The following is an 18,561-nucleotide window of genomic DNA, read 5'->3' on the forward strand; positions in this document are numbered from 1 at the left end:
AAAAGATCCGAGTCTCAGCAGAAAACCATCATGTGTTTCTTATAATCTCACCTAAGGCACTACCCTCACTGAGAAGTAGCAGATATGAACAAGAAAAACAACACAAAATAGTTTATCAAGTGGAACTTATATTTCATTTTTTATTAGGCCTTTAGAACCAAAAGCTTAAAGTGATTTTTCAACTAACAATATACTTTATTTATTATGATACTATTATACCTATTGCTTTTCACTTTCATTGTTTAGCATGTGTGAATGTGTTACCAAGCTTCAAATATTAAAGATCTGTTTCTGATACAAGTAAGAAGGAAACTGAAAAATAAGGCACTAAAACCCTGAGAAAACATATTTGATGAACAAGGTTAGGAAGCAAAGCATCGGCGGTGATTTAGCTAATAACTCTAATTTCATTCCACGTGTGCTTCGCCTGCTAAAAACCTTCTGTGGTATAACACTTTAGTGACCTTTCAGGCAACAACAGGCTAAAATACCTCTTCCTATAAAGGATTGTGTTTTCCTTATCAGGAAAAAAAAATAGCTCAGAGTCCATCCCGAGATTTTAGCCCAGACCGAACACCTCAAGCTCACACGGTCAGCTTGAATTCCTGCCACCAACTAGAGCTTAGTGGGAAAAAAGTGGTTCTTTTCAATTTGGCTTAAGGTTGGATATGTTTTATGTTTCTTTTGTATTACTGGAGCTAAGTACCCTTGGAATTTATACCTATGGAAATAATGGAAAGATGCTCTATTTTCATAGGCCCTATTAATTTCCTTTGTATTTAGAAAAACTCACTGAAAGACATCAAACATTTTAGTGTCTTTCAATGAGTTATTCTAAATATTTAGGCTTAGCTTCCTATGAACTGCCTTTTAAATTTTCCCGTCATGGTTTTTTACAGCTCTGTCTTCAAAAGGGAGTATGTTGAATAGTGGCTTTGTCATTAATCACCAAGGGATAATTTTATATTACAATACCTCATTGCCAACATGTATTTAATAAAACAGTTTTAAGTTTGCTGAACTCAGTGTTCAGGATTAAAAGGTTTGAATAAAAGAAAGGCTCACAACAGGAAATATATATTACAAAGAATATTTATTCAAAAAGCTTTTTTATCTTACTTGGTAATTTCTAAATTCCACTATCATTAATGTTATTAAATCATAGTTATTAAATTGATATGGCACTTAACAAATTTAAAATAATTGCACCTGCAATTATTACAGTACATCTACTGCCCCCACCCATAGGTCAATAGATGTAAACATACCCACACTGTAGATAAGAAAATGAAGGCAAAAAGAAAATACACTTGCAAAGAAAATGATAGCATTCTAAGTTGTCTTTTGGAGGTGATGGATATATTATTACCTTGATTGTGGTAAAGGTTTCACAGGTATGCACAGGTCCAAACTTATCAAATTGCACACATTAAATATGTGCAGTGTTTTGCATGTCAATTATACCTCAGTATAGCTCTTTAAAAAAAAAAAAATCCTGAGTTGTCTTCAGAGAACCAAATGCAAATCCCTCCAAAACGGCAGAGATTAAGAAAGTACCTTTTTTTCCCACCTTCAGTCCAGTCGTGTGCCTCTGTTTAGGGTTTTATAAACTGGCCAGAAGGAAAACAATGTTCTTCCTACCAATTACCAAGATTTGTAACACTCAATAGCATTCATCAATGAATGACCATCTCACTGGAGTCCTTTTGATGCGAATGCATGTCCTAACCTCTTTCCTTCCACTCCTTTTGGCCAAAGAGGATGTAGTGGTGGTTTCTTCCTACTGGTATCCAAAAAGTTTCTGTTGTGTATCTCACGGCACCAGGTAACAACTTTGTAGATTGTCTATAAAAAGTCTTTATTATATCATTCAAGGCCTTGGCAGTCAGCCAAATTTCACTTGGAAGTTTTTCTAGCATCTTCCATGCTCCGATCAGTTGCCTTATTTTCCTTTACAGCCTAAAGGGTGTAAGAGTTTATTTGGTAAATACCTATTGAGTGTCTTCCATGAGCCAGACACTGTTCTGGGTTCTGAGGCTAGCATGGTAAACAGTAGAAAGCAGTAAATCTCTTGTAGCTTGTATTACAGTAGTGGAGGAAATCAACAAATAAGCAAGCAGATTTATACATCAGGTAGAAATAGGTTGCAATGAAGCAAAATAAAGCTGAGTGAGGAGAAAGAAATTCATCTCTAACATCCCAGCAAGTCCCCAATTTCCCTTGCACTAATTACAGTTACATTTCCCTTTTCCCAAGCATACCTGTCCCAAGCATACCAAGCATCTCTTCACTTAGATGTACCACTTATAACTTAAATACTACATTTCTAAAAGAAAGCCAAACACCAACTCCCTTTTGACACTGTTTTTTTCTTTAAAAGCAGCAATATGCCCCCGGCAAACAAATTTCTGAGACTCAACTTTGAACCTTTTCTTTTCCTCCCTTTCCCCCATGTTCAAAAAACTTGCCATGAACTATGTTTTCTACCTCTTTGTCCATTCATCTCAAATTCATTGACATCTTTCCTTTCTCATTCTCCTAATTCTAATTCAGGCTTTTAGTACTTCCTGTCTGTCTTTCACATTTTCTGTTAAGCATTGAAGTTACACAGACAATATGCCAAGTCACATGAAAGAAAACATCTCTCATAACTTTAAAAATCGTCATCGTTATCAGTCCTACAAGATGGGGATGAGAATATAAATAATTTTCAGAAGAAAGGATGGCTTAAATGCATATTTGGTGTCCTGTATAAATTATCAGACACAGAGCGCGTGAACTAAACCTTGAAGGATGCTACCCTCTTAAAGATACATTACAAAAACAAAAACCAAAATACCACATTGGCAACTATCACTGGCAAATTCAGCAAAGGTAATTTCTGATAAGTCATTGTTTACATCCAAATATTTCTACAATATTAAATCAAAGAATAATCTAATACTGTAGATTCTTACAGTATTAGATGGGAAGAAGATAAAGAGCAAATTTTCTAGAAAGAACAGAGTAAAAGATGCTGGAGAACAAATAACAAAAGGGGAACTCAAAGCAACTACTTAAGACTTTTGTTAAATTAATAACTTAGAAAGAACATAAAAACGTGATTTGATGCTTTTGATCACTGTAGATAACATTCGAAAAATGTACTAGAATGGCATAAGTCAAATGCAGAAATCTCTTTTTCAATATACGTACAAAGGAAATAGAATACCTGGTTTCTACTCTCATCCTCAAATGTTGTGTGGCCTCAGGATAAAACTCAATAAATCTGTATTGATTTGTAAAATTAAGATAATTATTCTTACCAACCTCAAAGTAATTTTGTGAAGATAAATGATATCACTTGAAAGGGCTTCATGAACTATTAAGTATTTTGCAATTTGGGGGAATGTAGTTTATTTTTAAGGATGTAAGGAGATTCTTGATTGATAGAAGTTACTCTTTTCTAAATAATGCAGGGATAAGTTACGACCCAAACATCTAGCTGCCATCCAAATTACTTGGACAAAAATCTGTCAAATATTTTATGACCCTTATTGCTCAGAAAAGTTTTAGAATATGAGTAGTCTCTTTAGAGCCTGAATAAATGTCATTATGTAAAAGAAACTGAAAACAGAACAAAGTGGTATTAAGGGTATCTTAAAAATGTAAGCTAACCCCACTAATTCCATTTTTGAGAGGAAAAAAACACCTCTACCTCTCTATCTATCTACATGGCACCCCAAAAAGTTCCATATGTGGTTGAAGAACCCTTCTGTAAAAGGTGAGAAGAATCAAGTCTCCCTGTGCTGACCCCCATAATCTTAACTATAATGAGTGGTTGGATCCAGTTGATCTCCTATTCCTCTCTCTGGGGTCTTTAGGAAGACATCCAAACAATTTCTGAGAAGAAGTGCACATGAAAATTTGCTGTACACCATCTCCTTGGCTGTGAACTCAAGCATGTAGGTAAAATAAACTATAGAAAATATGCCCTCTGCTCCTGATTTAAATTTGAATGCCCCCTCACAAGTGAAATGGTAAAAATCCAGCCTGGTTACATTCAGAGCTGCTTCTTTTCTCATCTTGGTTCTGGGTCACCTTCTGTTGGAATTTCTTCCATACCTAGGCCATCAGCATGGTCCGAATAATCAGAATGATCACAGTCCTTCCATCAGAGCTTTAGTGCTGTCCTCCCTAATCTGGGAGTTGTAAGCCATCTCTCTCCACCTACACAGCATACAGATCATAGTTAATAAGAGCAAGCCCCAGGCCACTCAAGCTCCATTCGCACCACAGACTCAGGACACCCTCATTTCCCTTTTCTCATGTCTTTGGAAGGTCTACATTGCTTCTGACTCAAGCTTTGCTTTCCATTTTTGGACCTAATTCTATCCATTGGGCTTGAAGATTCATCTTATTTTCTTCACATTATCCCTTGGTTCATCCGAAGATCTTTGGTTCGTAATTATCATCTGTTTTTTTGTTTTGTTTTGTTTTTTTCTGCCATCCCCCCTAAATCCCTGTAAACAAGTGAATAAATATTTCAAAACTAACACAATGATAATAACAACAACAGCAGTAGCAGTAAAAATACTAATAAACCTGAGTTTGACTTGGATCTCAATTTCAGTGGAGACCTTAACTGTTTCTGTCTGCCATGATCTTGATCTATTGTAACCCACTCTCCACCACCATGGTAGAGACCATCTTACTAAGAGAGAAGCTCAGAGCAGTGAAGCTCTAACTCGGTGAATACCTCTTAGAAAACTAGTCATTAATTTAGTCTCATTGTCAACAACAGCCCTTCCAGATAAACAGAAATGTAGACACTATCTGCAACAAATCCCCAGTCTTAAACTATATATATATATTTGAGACAGAGTTTCCCTCTTGTCACCCAGCTGGAGTGCAATGGCATGATCTCAGCTCACTGCAACTTCTGCCTCTGGAGTTCAAGCAATTCTCCTGAGCCTCCCGAGTAGCTGGGATTACAGACGCGAGCCATCATGCCCAGCTAATTTTTGTATTTTTAGTAGAGACAGGGTTTCACCAAGTTGGCCAGGCTGGTCTTGAACTGCTGACCTTAGGTGACCCATTCGCCTCGGCCTCCCAAAGTGCTGGGATTACAGGCATGAGCCACTGCACCCAGTCAATAATTTTTTTAAGTGCAAACTTTAAATAGAGTCACTGTGTAATTATTACATAGTTCTTCTGGCACTGTTTGTATTAGCTAAGGTACAATGTAGAAGACAAAAGAGGATCACACTCTTTTGATCCATTTCCTGTAAAATACTGGCTATGGTTCTATAGTTGTCCTAAATTAAGAATTTTCTGTCTTCTCTTTCTGCTATGCTGAATGGCTTAGAATTATAAAGAAATCTTGAATTTTTTGAGAGGCTCTTAATTTTCTTCTTTTACACCATATGTCTCATCCAGGACTCTACACTCCTCACTTTATTCTCATACAAATTGTATGAGATAAATATGATAATTCCTATTTTAAGAAATGTTAAGTTGTTTATCCAAGGTCACATAGGTGGCAAAGGGAAAAGCAGAATTAAACCCTGGTCCTTCTAATATCAGGGTCTCTGTTTTTGTCATTATACCATTCCACTTTGGATGAGAAGAGACATTCTGCCTCAGTAAAAGGGTTTCCCATGAGAAAAGAAATGCACTATCAAGTCATGAAAAGTCCTGGTGGAATCTTAAATGCATATTACTAGGTGAAAGCAGCCAGCCAGAAAGGGCTACATGCTGTGTGAGTCCAATGACATGACATTCTGTAGAAGGCAAAATTATAAAGACAGCAAAAAGATCAGTGATTGCCAGGGGTTGGGGGAGGAAGTGATGATTAGAAGGAGCACAGGGGAATTTTAGGTCAGTGAAACTATTATGATACTCTAATGGTAGATTCATGTCATGCATTTATCAAAACCCATAAAATGTACACCACCAAGAATAAACATTAATGTAAACTATGGACTTTGGATGATGACAATGTGTCAGTGTAGGTTCACTGATTGTAATAAATGTACCATTCTAGTGTAGGGTATTGATAGTGGGGGATGTTGTGTTTGTGTCAGGGCAGGAAATATACAGGAATTATCTGTACTTTCTGCTCCATTTTTCTGTGAACCTAAAACTGCTCTAAAAAAATAAGGTCTTTTTGTAAGAGAAAACAAAGGATTTCTCCACTACACAGACATCATGGACTTTATGTTACTTTGCACCCTGCTTCAGTTTCTGTCTGTAGCACCCCAAATATTAGTAAGAGAATAACTAGACAAAGTAAGCCAATAGAAGGAGATGCTAGAAAAAAAGGAATGGGTGTCCTAGGGCATTCTGCTTATCTCTATTTGACTTTCTTTCTCCTTTCTCTTATTTTGTTGACCTTGTGTTCTTTTGTTTCTTTTATCCCCACTCTAAAACCTCTTTATTCACAAATGAAAAAGAAAAAACAAAAACTAAACTTTTTCACAGTACTTTTAGACTGGACTGTTCCGGTTACCATTGCTGCCAAAACTTAGTGGTATAAAGCAACCATTTATTACGCTCATAGGTTCTGTGGGTTAATAACTCAGACAGGCACAGAGGGGATGGCTTGCCTCTGTTGTCTGATGTCAGAAACCTGAGCTGGGAAGATACCAAGACTGAACTGACTCAACAGTGAGGGTCTAGAATCATTTGAAGGAAACTTGTCCGACCCACAGCCCACAGACCATATGCAGCCCAGGACAGCTTTGAATGAGTCCTAAAACAAATCTGTAAACTTTCTTAAAACATTGTGACATTTTTTGGCATTTTTTTTAGCTCACCAGCTATCGTTAGTATTAGTGTATTTTATGTGTGACCCAAGACAGTTCTTCTTCTTCCAATGTGGCCCAGGGAAGCCAAAAGACACCCCTGATTTAAAGGCATTTTATTTCCCACACCTGGGTTTGGATACTGGCTATCAGCTGATACGTTAGTTGTATTGTTACTGAAACACTTATCCATTGGTCCTTCATTGATCTCTCCATGCAGGCTAGCTTGGGCTTCCTTGTGGCATCATGGCTGTGTTCCAAGAGAGAACATCCCAAAAGAGCAAGAGAAAAGTGCATGATACTTTTATGATCTACCCTTAGAATCCCCATAGTGTCATTTATAGCATAGTCAAAGCTGCCAGAAAGGGCTACCCATGTTCAAGAGGAAGAGACATACTCAAACCATTGTATAGGAGGAATGTCAAAGTCATATTGTAAAAACATGTAACATAGGAGATACTCTTGCTGCCAGTTTGGAAAATATAATCTGCCACAGTAACTCTTATTATATCTTATTGTATCTTACATCGCTAAGTATGTATTGAATCTGAATATTTGGTTAGACCGTTCCACATGTTTACCTCTGATTGTTTCAGATCGTAAACCACATTTGGCAGGGACAGCAATGTTGAGTTAATTTACATGACCTCCACCATAGTACCGTGTGCTTGATAACCATAACATGTAATATTATTACTAGTGCTGCGATTGCTGATAGATACATGCACTTGAGTGGTCATTGTTTGTATTTAGATGCTATAACATTTTGTAGCATGTCACAGAAAATCTACACTAACCAAAAAGGCATATAGCATCTCCATTGTGTAAATTAACTCTATTACTCCAATTAGGTCTTGGTTATTTGAAAATAGTACATCATTTTTTTTCTACCAAGTGAATAGATTCTTGTAAAGCAATAATTGAATCTTACAATGAGTGGTGGGGGAGGGAGGCAGCGGAATCACTACCTTGAAGGAACTATCATTTCTTCCATTTCTTTTTTCTTAGCAATTAGTTACTTTTAAAAGTTTAATAGATTATTACTAATAAAAGGTTTATTAGTAATCTGTGTGGGGCCTTGATCAATCAAGGATGTTTATCTCTTCTGAAAAGCTAACTAATGAAGACAATTGTCCCTTTTCAGTTGATTTCATAGGTGGCTTTGACTCTTATGGCTATCAAGGGCCTCAGAAGACATCTCATTTACAACTACAGCCTATGTACATGTAAGTATTTTACTTAGAAGGTGTTCTTCTGGGGTACTAAAGACAATCAAGTAACTGTATCATGATACAAAATCAATGGCATGCAGCTTTTGTTCAGTTACATACTTCCAGTATTTTTTCTATTAATACTGTTTTGACTGGGATAGTTTCAATAACATTTTTCCATGAATTTTTCTTATTTGACTTATAAGAAATGTCTTTTCTAAAGTGACCTTTAGTCTTACATAAGTATCACCTACATGGCTCAAAAGCCTGTGTTAATTATCTACCACTTCTTTGAGTTGCCAAAAAGTTGTAGTTTTTGAAAATTATATAACAATGTAGGCAGTTATATGTAATTATGTATAAACCACATGTTCTGGTTTCAGTTTACAGTGGTTGTCCTGGCATAATTATTATTCTCAAAAGAGTTCTCATTTAGATGATAAATAATAGGTTCACCCAAGTTATATGTAGTGTTAAAAAAATAAAAAACTGAGTAATACACTTTCTCTATCATTTTTCTGATGTAAAAGTGAAAATGACTGGAACATTAACACTGAAACTTATCGAACCCTTAACTCTAGCACTCAAGAGAGCAGACATACAATCAGAGCCTGATTTTTATATCTGTGTTTAGGCAAATTCCCTTGGATAACAACTGATAACAAATTCTATATATCAGCATCAAGTGATATGCTGAATTGCAAGCGAAGATCAAAATAGAAAGTAAGATTCCAATTCATTTTAAAATGTGAACTTCTCTTTGAAGATATGTGTTTGTTGTCGTTGTCCTCCACCATTGAATCATTTTACCTTTTAATATCTTTAGTGTATAGGATAATAAATGGAGTTTGGGAGTAAGTACTGCTCCTCCAAAGAAATTAATCTTTAAACATCCCTCTTTTCAGCTTCTTTTTTAAAAAAGAATAATCTTGCACTGTGCCTGCCTTTTTCTTTGTGTCACTTGTAGTTCTCTGAAATCATTTGCTAATAGCACCCACAAAACAGACTTCAGCAGTTAAGAAGTCAACCAAAATTTTGCTTCATTCAAAGCATTGCGTCTATAAACAGTGTATTACACATTTCCTCTTTTACATCCCCACAACCACTGCCCTAATTCATGCAATGTATGACCTGTTAAGTTTTTCGGTCTCTTCCTTATTTCAGAACCTCCAATGTATCCTCCATATGGCTGCCAAATTAACTATCCTAAAGCACTGCGCTGATGATTTCACTTCCCTGCTTCAAAGCTATCAAGGAGTCCCTATTACCTACTGTTGAAACAGTATCTCTTATCTTCAACTCTTAATAACGTCTGAGTCCCAACCCTATGCAGATGATGCTGGATATATTAGGAAAATGTAGTAATGAATAAGAACTAGCCCTGTCCTCCTGAAGTTTATAATCTATTGAGAGCATAAACAGTCTGATAGCTCCCCTTAGCCACTTTTTTCTAGCCAAAGTAGAACTCTTGCCTTATCCAAATATATGTATTTTTCCAATTGTTCATGCTGTTCTCTAGACAACAAACACCATCCTTTTTCCAAATTCCACTCTTTGAAACCCCACTATCCTTTGAATTTTCTTAAGATATATTCCTTTATGAAGCATTTCTTAATCTTTTCTCCTCTAATATTTCTCTTTTATTTCTTTCACCATGTACTACAGTTGTTTGCTATGCATGCCAAACCTTCCCTATCCCCCCAGAAAGATTCTTGATAGCTACAAAAACAATAAAACATGATCAATCCTTGACACTCCTTATCATTCTTTTCAATATTTTATGTAACATTCTCTAAAGTGTTCTATTTTAAAAGGTAGACCAATCAGGAATAGTGGTTAAGATGACCTACTGAAGGCATATTGTCTGAGATTAAATTCCCTGCGACCACGGGCATGTAACTTTGTTTGAATAACTCTATTTAATTTTACCAAGCCTAAGTTTCCTCACCTGCAAAATAGAGACAGCATACAGACTTTATCTGATTGCTCTGAAATTATACGAAAGAATATATATTTAAAGCACATGAAACACAGGACATGTCACATAGTAAGTGCTTAATAAACATAATTCATAGTGGTAGAATAATGCTTATGTTAATAAACATCACTCATGAAAAGGCTGTATCAAGTCAGAAGTAATATATACTATAAGTCATTCCTAAAAGATCTCCTCTGTAAATGGTATATTATATATAACAGCGGTCCTCTGGGCCATGAATAGTCCTGGCCCATGGCCTGTTAGGAGCTGAGCACAGAGCAGGAGGTGAGCAGCAGGTGAGGGAACATTATTGCCTAAGCTCTGCCTCCTGTCTGATTAGGAGCAGCATTAGATTCTCATAGCAGTGCGAACCTTATTGTGAACTGCATGTGTGAGGGATCTAGGTTTTGTGATCCTTATGAGAATCTAATGCCTGATGATCTGAGATGGAACAGTTTCATCCTAAAACCATTCCCCCCAACCCTGGGCTATGGGAAAATTGTCTTCCACAAAAGCAGTCTCTGGTGCCAAAAAGGTTGAGGACTGCTAATGTATAATATAAACTCAGGTAACATATATCAATATATTTGTGCTCAAGAGTAGAATATGGCCGGGCACGGTGGTTCACGCCTGTAATCCTAGCACTTTGGGAGGCTGAGGTGGGTGGATCACCCGAGGTCAGGAGTTCGAGACCAGCCTGGCCAACATGGAGAAACCCCATCTCTACTAAAAATACAAAAATTAGCCAGGTGTGGTGGTGCACACCTATAATTCCAGTTACTTGGGAGGCTGAGGCAGGAGAATCTGTGGAACCTGGGAGGCAGAGGTTGCAGTGAGCCAAGATCATGCCACTGCACTCCAGCCTGGGTGACAAAGCGAGGTTCTGTCTCAAAAAAAAAAAAAAAAAATAGAATAAAATATCTAGAAGGTTTGTAATTGTTTGCTACTAATATTATTACATAATATTTTATTGTATTGGCCAATATGAGTGATCAATTAATATTATCAAGCTGTAATAAATTAGATGTAATCTCTTATCTAAAGATAAACATGAGAATGCTAGTTATATGCAATTTAATATATTAAATTCAAATCAAGCATTTATAATTCTAATGGGCTTTAAAGAAGAGACTCTACAAAGATAGATACCTTTGTCCAGAATTAAATTCCATGAGGACAAAACTTCCCATGATTTTGTTCCACAGAGCACTTTAAATGCCAATTAAAAGTTATAAAAAATATATTGTTTTCCTCTTTCCTGCATGAGAGTGGTAAAATTGTATCAGAACTTTCAAGTCTCACTGGTCATGAAATGTTTAATGGAATTCTGATTTAGGAAGTTTTGTATACTTAAGGTACATTTAAAAATTACTAGTCAAAATACTCCAATCATCCCTTCCACAAAACATCCCATAGGAGACCTTGGATCCAGTACAGTAAGGTTTTATTTTACAGATGAGGAAACTCAACCCAAAAAAACAAAAACAAAAGTCACACAACTTGTTAGTGGTGCAGCCATGATTATCTGCGGGTTTTCCTGACCCCTTCAGTCAGTGTTCTTTCCAAATTCTTAAATAGACTGTGAGTTTGACCTGGTATTACATTCTGATTTTTAATTGGCTTGTTTGTATTCTTACCACTAACTTAGCTGCCACATTTCCATACACGGCTGTGCCTCTCTCCCTTTTCTGCATTCTGTTTATTTCTTTTTTATTTTACATTATGCACTGTTAAATGAAGGGCCTTTTCAACTTCATAGCCCACAAAACCAATCATCTGAGAGCCACTGTTTATTGAAAATCTAGTGAAAAACCAAAACTGACACACCTATAAACCTCATCCCCTACTGAGAGGCAGAGAACTTAGCATCTCCTATGTCTTTATCATTTAGCGTGTACCTTCTGTCAACCTGCCATAAATATGTCTTGTAAAGTAAGAGTAATTTAACTTCAGGGGCCAGTTCAAACACCCTAACAATATTATATAGCAAATGGAAACAAAAGCTGTTCCTTGGAAGGAAAACAGATGTTGAAAAGCAATATGCACTTTTAGCTGTGGGGCTCCCACTGTTCCCAGCAAATCTTCTGTGGCCAAGATCCTGGACAAAGCTTTGAAAACACTGCTGACCTACAGTCACAGCTGTTTTAGTTCTTGCAAACAACGAATAGACAGTCCTCTTAAGTTGCGTGACTGTTCTTGGTTTGTAATTTTTCAGATTATGTATAACTAATCTAAAAATGAAAGATTTTAATTATATTAATTATATTTTTCTTACAGTTTGGTAAATGTTGTTGAAACAAACCAATAGCAACCAAGTTGCTGCACAGAAAAAATCCCATGTCTGCACTCCAGCCTGGGTGACAGAGCTAGACTCTGTCAAAAAAAAAAAAAAAAAAATCCCATGTCTACAGCTTAAGTTTTTAACAAAATAGCTGCTTTGACTACCAGGGACCTAAGTGACTGTCAGAGCAAGTAGAGATCTGATTGGGCTTCCAGCAATATAAGAATATCCTATAGTATATCAGACAACATTTGAAAACATTGCATTCTTTTTGGCAGCCTAATTGTACAGAAGTACATATTCATTTCAGTTGTCCCTGGAAATAGATTCTAAATGACCAAAACTGGCCTCTCTATCCATGCAGTTGCAATGAATTTAAAAAAAGGAGGAAAATTATTTAAAACCCAATTTGGGCTTCTTTTTTGTTTGTTTGTTTGTTTGCTCTTGTGCTTGGAAAGGTGAGAGAAGGTGGTGAGCAATAGGCACCCGTCGCTTTCTCCCTTGACTAAAAACATCTTTTCTCTCTCTTAGGTCAAAATAATACAGATGACTTCAGTATGTCAGCCCACGAACCTTTCAAAGAACTTTTTTCGCAGTGGCCTCCTGCATTTTATGAAGAGCAAGAAGCAACCGAGTTTAAATACATATACGTATTAACAAAACAAATGCAAAGCCTCTACATACAACACTGACACACACACACGCACACACACACACGCACACACACACACGTGAGCACGCACACACCAATTCCACTTGACCTCCTCTTTCTAACTGAGACAGACAAACATGCAGGACACGCCCATCTTGGATTTCCTGAAAGCAGGCTCCTTTCTCCCAGGCCTTTGGAAAGTTCAAAAGGAGATGTGTTGATGCCCAACGGTTGCTGGCCATTGCTAACTCCTCTGCAGCCCAGCCGGTCGGCCTCTGTGAGCTGGGAAGTCATCCAAGGCACATTAGTTTGAGAGCTCTGTCTTCTGCACTCCACACATCTTGACAGCACCACGGCTACTTAGGCAATGTAATTGCAAAAACAAACAAAACATGTCATGATGACCTTGTACCCGAAGTCCGAAATGGCAGATTGTTTGCCCTAAAGGCTGTACCGTACATACTTGCCTTAACCCACCTATGTTGTGTGCCCAAGAATCTCAGTGCAGACAGCCCCAAGTCACTTCCTTTAGGCTAACACACTGCTATTAATTCTGAATGAGTTCAAGCCTGTGTGTTTCATGTCAAGGAACAAGACTGAATAGCTCAGCAGCTCCAGTGTGTCTGTATAAGAAAAGTGCCAGCTGTCAGCAAAGTGCTTTACCATAGAGCCTCCATGGTGGCCCAAAAGAGACAAGTAACAATAACAATATTTGTCATCTTTGTAATTCTAAAATATGGTCTTCTGATGGGGTTGGGGATGGGACAGAGTAAAACATTAATCTACTAAACTCACTAATCTACTGGAAGCAGAAAGCAGAAATGGCTTAACTCGCTGATTTTATTTATTGCACTCTAGGTGCTTTTATAAGTATCTACAATTGTCTTTTACTAACACAGAAACAGCTGTGGATTTCTATCAACAGAGGCCAACTGAATATGTATTAGCTATGTTTACTCTTTTATATCTAATTCAAATTGAAGACTCTACGTAGGTGAACTTTTTTTTCTAACTTCAGCGTACAAGATTATTTTTGGGTGGGTGGGGGGAGCAATAGTTACCTTGGTGAAATATTTGAGATCTTTTTGTGGTATTTGGGGGATCTGTTGTGTGTTAGAGTGTATTTCAATCCTCCTGTATTATTGTGGCAGAAAAAAACTGTGCTGTTAACGTAGTTGGCAACAAGATGCCTTTGGAAACTTAATAGTAGGTCAATGTGTTTATGGAATATTCTGAACTCCTAGGAAATTTTGTTCTATATTTTAAAGCATTATTTGGTTTTCATTAGTGGAAAACATAATTAGCTCAGGCTTATCAGGAACTCAGATGAGTCGTATCTTTTCTTGGATACACCTGAGACATTAAACTCAATTTTTTGAAACTAACACACCATTCTTTAGTGCAGTGAAATTCAGAAGTTATAAATTGGCATGGAGCAAGTTTTTTCTTTGATTTCTATGAAGTTTCAGTTATTGGATTAAACTACTTTGGACCTTAGCCCATTCAGATCTACATACACCAGTTCCATTACTGTGTTTGCATGGATGTCTGTAATATACACACACAGAAACATTTGAAAATGATAGAGGAACAAAGAGTTATCATTGGAACATAAACTATAAAAAAAGATTCCAGCACTCATGCTTGAATTTCCTCAGTGGGTTGTGTGTTTGTCCATACATACATGTATAAAATAAACAATTGCGAACATGTCAGTGAAACCTCATAAGACGCTTTTATAGTGACGTGCATGTTTAATGTATGAGAAAAATATTTACCAATGTATTGTCCTTTGATTCCTAAAATATAAATACTATACATGCCACAAACTATTCTAATGTGACTTTTAATGTGACTATTAAAATGAGGTTTCACTGTACGTTCATGCTGTGGTGACATTTCACCTTATACTACATGTATATGGCTACAGAAAATAAGCCCTCATATTCCTGCTTTCAGTTACAGCCAAGTTTTCACCAAATCATGACTATCATCACCACCAAAATTTTAAAAAACAGTAGTTGACTACTAAAAAGTAATAGGTGGACAGGTCTTTTATGGGAGTAGTAAGCACAGTAGTGTGATTATATCTGGGAAAACATCTACAGTTGTACAGCTGTATCCTCCTCAAAATCCGGTGAAGAATGCTATTTTTCTAGGCTGAGCTTTTGTTATAAACCTAATATTCAGAAGGCAAGAGTTATGATCCTGATGTGTCCTTTTTTTTGCATTTGTTAATTCTGAATGTATTTTTAACAGAGTGATTTTTTTGACTTACTCGTGTAATTTGCATTTTAAAAATAAATGGAAAAATGCTTAAGTTTCTGAGCCATCCCTGAAAACCCCTGCTGCTTCTCATGGTGTATTTGCTTATGTCATTGACAGAGAAACTCTATTAAATGTACATGAAGGCAACACTGATATTTTGTGCAGTGCAGGGATATGTCAGCAGTGAAAAGAAATTGCCAGGTCATGGCATCATTTCTGCTCAGTCATAGGTAACATGTACTTTCATTATCTGCTAACACTGAGGGTTCTTTTAGAAGACTGCCTGCAATAGACTTGTCATTTGGAGAACTTTCCCCCACCCCACCTTCTATCTGGGATTTAGAGTTACCATCAAGCTAATAGTTGACAGAGGGTTAGGTCACTATTTTTTAAAATCTTGGTTAAATTATAGGCAGAGTTTTTCTTTTTATTTTTACAGGCCGAATTATTTAAAATAATCTAAAATACTCATTTATTTCCACTTTGATTACAGAATCTTTTGTTATTGTTATTCAAATATTGATATTCACCTCAATAGAAGACAGTATTGGGATAAAGCAGGCAAATAGAAAAGATTAGCCACTGGCATTAGCGATTGTACAAACAATGTTTCAGATGAGGTTGATTATATGCACCCAAAGAATTGAGGGCAGCAGGCCCAGGCTGCTCCAGGTGCAGGCTGTGTCAGGTTCAGAATTATGTCCTTTCTCCCACTGCACACAGACACACACCAGCTCCCATCAGTCAAAATGCTGGAGCTGACTGAAGACACGAAAGGCTTCGAGGCCATATTTTAAGAAGCTGAAGATCAACTTGTAGTCCTTGACGTCTCAGCTGCATGGTGAAAGCCTTGTAAATGATCAAGCTGGCTTTTACTTTTGTCCCCTGTGTAAAAAGTATACTGATATGGTGTTCATTGAAGTCACTGTGAATAACTGTCAGGATGTTTCTTCACACTGTGATGTGAAATGCACACAACAATGTAGTTGCATAAAAAGGACAAAACTGATAGATCAACGATACGTATATATACTGTAAAGAAAGGATTCTTTCTTCTGGAGTTCTCAATTAAATAGATCGTGAGTTTGGTAAAATCCTGTGGAACCAGGATCTGCATCTGTTAACTGTTAAAAAATATAACCTCTGATACATTTCACTCTGCTATACATCTGATACATTTCACTCTACTATAATGAGTAGACCATTTTAATTCAGAAATACAAACTCATTTTAAACAGGTCACATTTTAGAACAAACTTTTGAGATCCAAACCAATTCATAATTCAAACCCATAAAATAAAACCTACTAAGGCAGTTAAGGAACTATTCAATATTAGCTTGTGTCCTGAAAATGCAAATAACTCACCATTGCACAGCAAATTTTAGGATGTATACTCTGGTCAGAATAGAATAAAACAAATCCCGGACTCTATCAACTGACCCTGAGTTTTATAACTTCAAATAAACTTTGATAAGGAAGGCCCTAAAACAGTATTAAATCATAAAATATTTCTGAATTATTATGTATCAGGTTCAGTGTAGTATCAATGTTAAATATATTTTATTATATCATAGTTTTTTAAAACATAATCCAAATTAATATGCAAACATGTAGATATGATGTGTTCTTATACATTAGTAAGACACTTATGTGTTCAATTTCAGGGCTATATGTTTTTCTGTTATTTCATTTATAGTACACTTAGATGTAACTAATACTAGAGAGATTAAGATTACATAAGCAGTCTCGTGTTGACTATTTCCAATACTCTTCAAGAAAATATTTCTTCAGATGTTTCATCTGTCTTTGGTAAAATTTTAGCACTCAACACTTGTACTTAGGAAGCTTTTACATGAATATCCTTACATTGTAAAATTCCAATTATTCTTGTCACATGCAAATCTTTGCTTAGGATCCATTGCCCGATGCTTCTTTCCTTTTATTTATGCCTATCTTCCACCTACTCCAAGAAAGGAAAGAACAAAGTCTGTGATTAATACACAATGTCCATTTTACAATATGCGAGCATCTTGAAACAATTCTGATAGTTGTGAGGGCCAAATGCATAAAACATACATGTATTTTATGACTTTAAATTCAACAAAACTTGAACTAGATAATACATTCAAGGATCACATCTCCCACTGAAATCTGCACAATGTTAGGAGACATGACTACCCACGACAGCAAAAAGGACAAGCTGAGTTCCTCCTAAAAGGGATAAAGGCGGATTTTTATAATGACGGTTATTTTTTAAAAATCCTTAATTATTACGGAGTTTAGAAGCAAACGCGCTTAAAATTTTAAAATAACAAAAGTTAATTTCTGTAAGACAAATTCAGAGAGAAAAAATCCTTTTACAAACCACATGTTGATGCTCTTACTCGTTCTAAATTGTTATTAAAATTAATGTGAGCATTTTCTATAATGAAAGTACCTTCATAATGTGACACCTTAATAATAAAACAGGTATATTTTAACTGCTTATTCTATGAATTTAAACTGTATTGGAAAGGAATAAAACAACTCCCAAAAAAGATTGCAAATTTGGTGCTGTCACCACAAGGATGATGGATTGATTCAATTAACCAGTAAGTCTTTTCTAAGAGTCCTTCAGGGAGTTATTTACCAGAGGCATACCTTGTTTATTCCCTTCCATGAGCCTATCATTTTTCTTCATTATTCTTCTAGTTTTACTTATCATATCATTTGGGGATATGCTGATCTTCATGTACAGAAGGTTTTGCACACAGCTGTCCAGACATACATCTTCCAGACTTCAAACTGGATGCCACCAGAACACCTGAGCCTCTTGTCGTTGTTTACTCAGGCTGACCAAGATACGCTCAGGATGAAGTCAAATAGCTAGACTTACAAACTGGAAATCAATGGGAAAGTATCAAATTGAAGGAAAGCTATGAAAAATTATTCTTAAAAGTAGTAACCTTGTGTTCCACACATCATGGAACTGGCTTCACCATAGATGACCTCCTTATTTCCAAAAGCAGGAAGGTAGGAGGAACAGATGGCCGAGAGGCCAGGACCCATGCTAATAATTCATGGTAAAACAAAAACACATTCGGTGTTTGTGTTGTTCTGGATACTGAAAGAGAAATAAATAATCTGAAACAGGAAAGATTTTTGTTTCTAATTGACCAAATCACCTGTCAGTTTAAGTTGCAAAGAGTAAGGATTCCAGCCGGGCGCGGTGGCTCAAGCCTGTAATCCCAGCACTTTGGGAGGCCGAGGCGGGCGGATCACGAGGTGAGGAGATCCAGACCATCCTGGCTAACACGGTGAAACCCCGTCTCTACTAAAAACACAAAAAATTAACCGGGCGTGGTGGCGGGCACCTGTAGTTCCAGCTACATGGGAGGCTGTGGCA

General features: G+C 36.6%; 1 protein-coding gene across 1 annotated transcript in view; it reads left to right on the forward strand.

Moving 5' to 3' along the window:
- NKAIN2 (sodium/potassium transporting ATPase interacting 2) overlaps positions 1–15,227 on the forward strand; it is a 1,029,637-nt gene extending 1,014,410 nt beyond the window's left edge. The window contains exons 6-7 of the mRNA XM_001107707.5: positions 7,930–8,011; positions 12,787–15,227. Coding sequence (XP_001107707.3) covers positions 7,930–8,011; positions 12,787–12,796 — 92 coding nt within the window. The 3' untranslated portion in view covers positions 12,797–15,227. The remainder of the gene's footprint in view (positions 1–7,929; positions 8,012–12,786) is intronic.
- The last annotated feature ends 3,334 nt before the right edge of the window (positions 15,228–18,561 follow it).

The sequence above is a fragment of the Macaca mulatta genome, chromosome 4 (genome assembly GCF_049350105.2).
Source record: "Macaca mulatta isolate MMU2019108-1 chromosome 4, T2T-MMU8v2.0, whole genome shotgun sequence".
Taxonomy (NCBI): domain Eukaryota; kingdom Metazoa; phylum Chordata; class Mammalia; order Primates; family Cercopithecidae; genus Macaca; species Macaca mulatta.